This window comes from Chinchilla lanigera, unplaced genomic scaffold (genome assembly GCF_000276665.1).
Source record: "Chinchilla lanigera isolate Chin_1 unplaced genomic scaffold, ChiLan1.0 scaffold00146, whole genome shotgun sequence".
Taxonomy (NCBI): Eukaryota; Metazoa; Chordata; class Mammalia; order Rodentia; family Chinchillidae; genus Chinchilla; species Chinchilla lanigera.
This window is the reverse complement of record NW_004955547.1, coordinates 1011661-1012772: the sequence shown is the minus strand read 5'-3', so window position 1 is coordinate 1012772 and position 1112 is coordinate 1011661. Positions and strand designations below refer to the sequence as shown.

General features: G+C 54.6%; 1 protein-coding gene across 3 annotated transcripts in view; it reads right to left on the bottom strand.

Annotated features, from left to right (window-relative positions):
• Positions 1–453, bottom strand: part of Dip2b (disco-interacting protein 2 homolog B) — a gene marked incomplete in the record, with an annotated part of 228430 nt that extends 227977 nt beyond the window's left edge. The window contains 1 exon segment of one of the 3 annotated variants that reach the window (XM_013508454.1): positions 1–453. In XM_013508454.1, coding sequence (XP_013363908.1) covers positions 1–60 — 60 coding nt within the window. 3 annotated transcript variants of the gene reach the window in all.
• Between the last annotated feature and the right edge of the window lie 659 nt (positions 454–1112).

The following is a 1112-nucleotide window of genomic DNA, read 5'->3' as shown; positions in this document are numbered from 1 at the left end:
CACTTCAGGCGGCAACGCCGCCACCGCAGCCGGCGACGGCTCCAGGCCCCGCTCCGCCATGCCGGCTCCGCCAGCCGCACTCCCAAAGACGACAGAGGAGGCCGAGGGACCGACGGACTGACGCGGACCCGCACTAAAGGATCCGGCTCCGGCGCTCGGCCTCAAGCGCCGCCGCCGCCGCCGCCATGAGCGAGGGTCACGTGAGCGCGAGGCCCCGCCCCAGGCTGACGACGCCCCGCCTCCGCCGCCGGCCCGCAGAGGACGCGTGGGCCCATGGCGCCCTCTGCTGGGAAACTCCAGGATCACGCTCCAGAGCCCCGCTGGAGGAAAGGATTTACGTGCCTGGGTTGTGCCACCGCAGACAGAGCGGACCGGAAAGGAAGGGGTTAGTGGATTCCATCTGCCAGGGCGTTTTATCTATTTGGGTTACAGCTTTTTTTTTTTTCCGTACTGGGGATTAAACCCAGCGTCATCTCACAAAGATACATCCCCAGCTCTTTTTTATTTTTTTATTTTGAGGTAGAGTCTCGCTAAGTTAGTGAGTTCTCTAGCTAAATTTCTATGTTGCCCCAACTGGGCAGTTTGGGAATCTGCGATCCTCCTGCTTTAGCCTCCCAGAGTGCGCCCCCACACCTGTAAGCTCGAGTCAGCTTTTAAAATACTGGCGGGAAAACGCCCTTCTTTCCACCTGGACAGCTAACGATTTGCGAGACCAATACTTTCCCTTTTTAGTTCCCTGAGTGTGCAGCCTGATGAGTGACCCAAAAACATCATTATTTACTATAAGGAGGATCCAAAGACGAGTATATTTTTATCACTGAAAAAGATTTTTTTTTCTTTGAGACAGAGTCTGACTTACCTGTTTAAGGGTGACCTTGAACTCACTATATAGCCCGGGCTGGTCTGGAACTCAGTGATCCTGCTGCCTCGGCCTCTCAGTTCTGGGTGTGCACCGCCGTGCCTGGCTGCAGGCAGCTGTTTTAGCATTGTCATTAAGGCTCTCGTTCATGGTACTGAAGGTTTGGGCATGGAGACGATCGCTTTGTTAACCAATCTCCCACACACATACAACTGAGAGTCCAGAATTTTCACCTCCTTTTCTTGTTCATCTA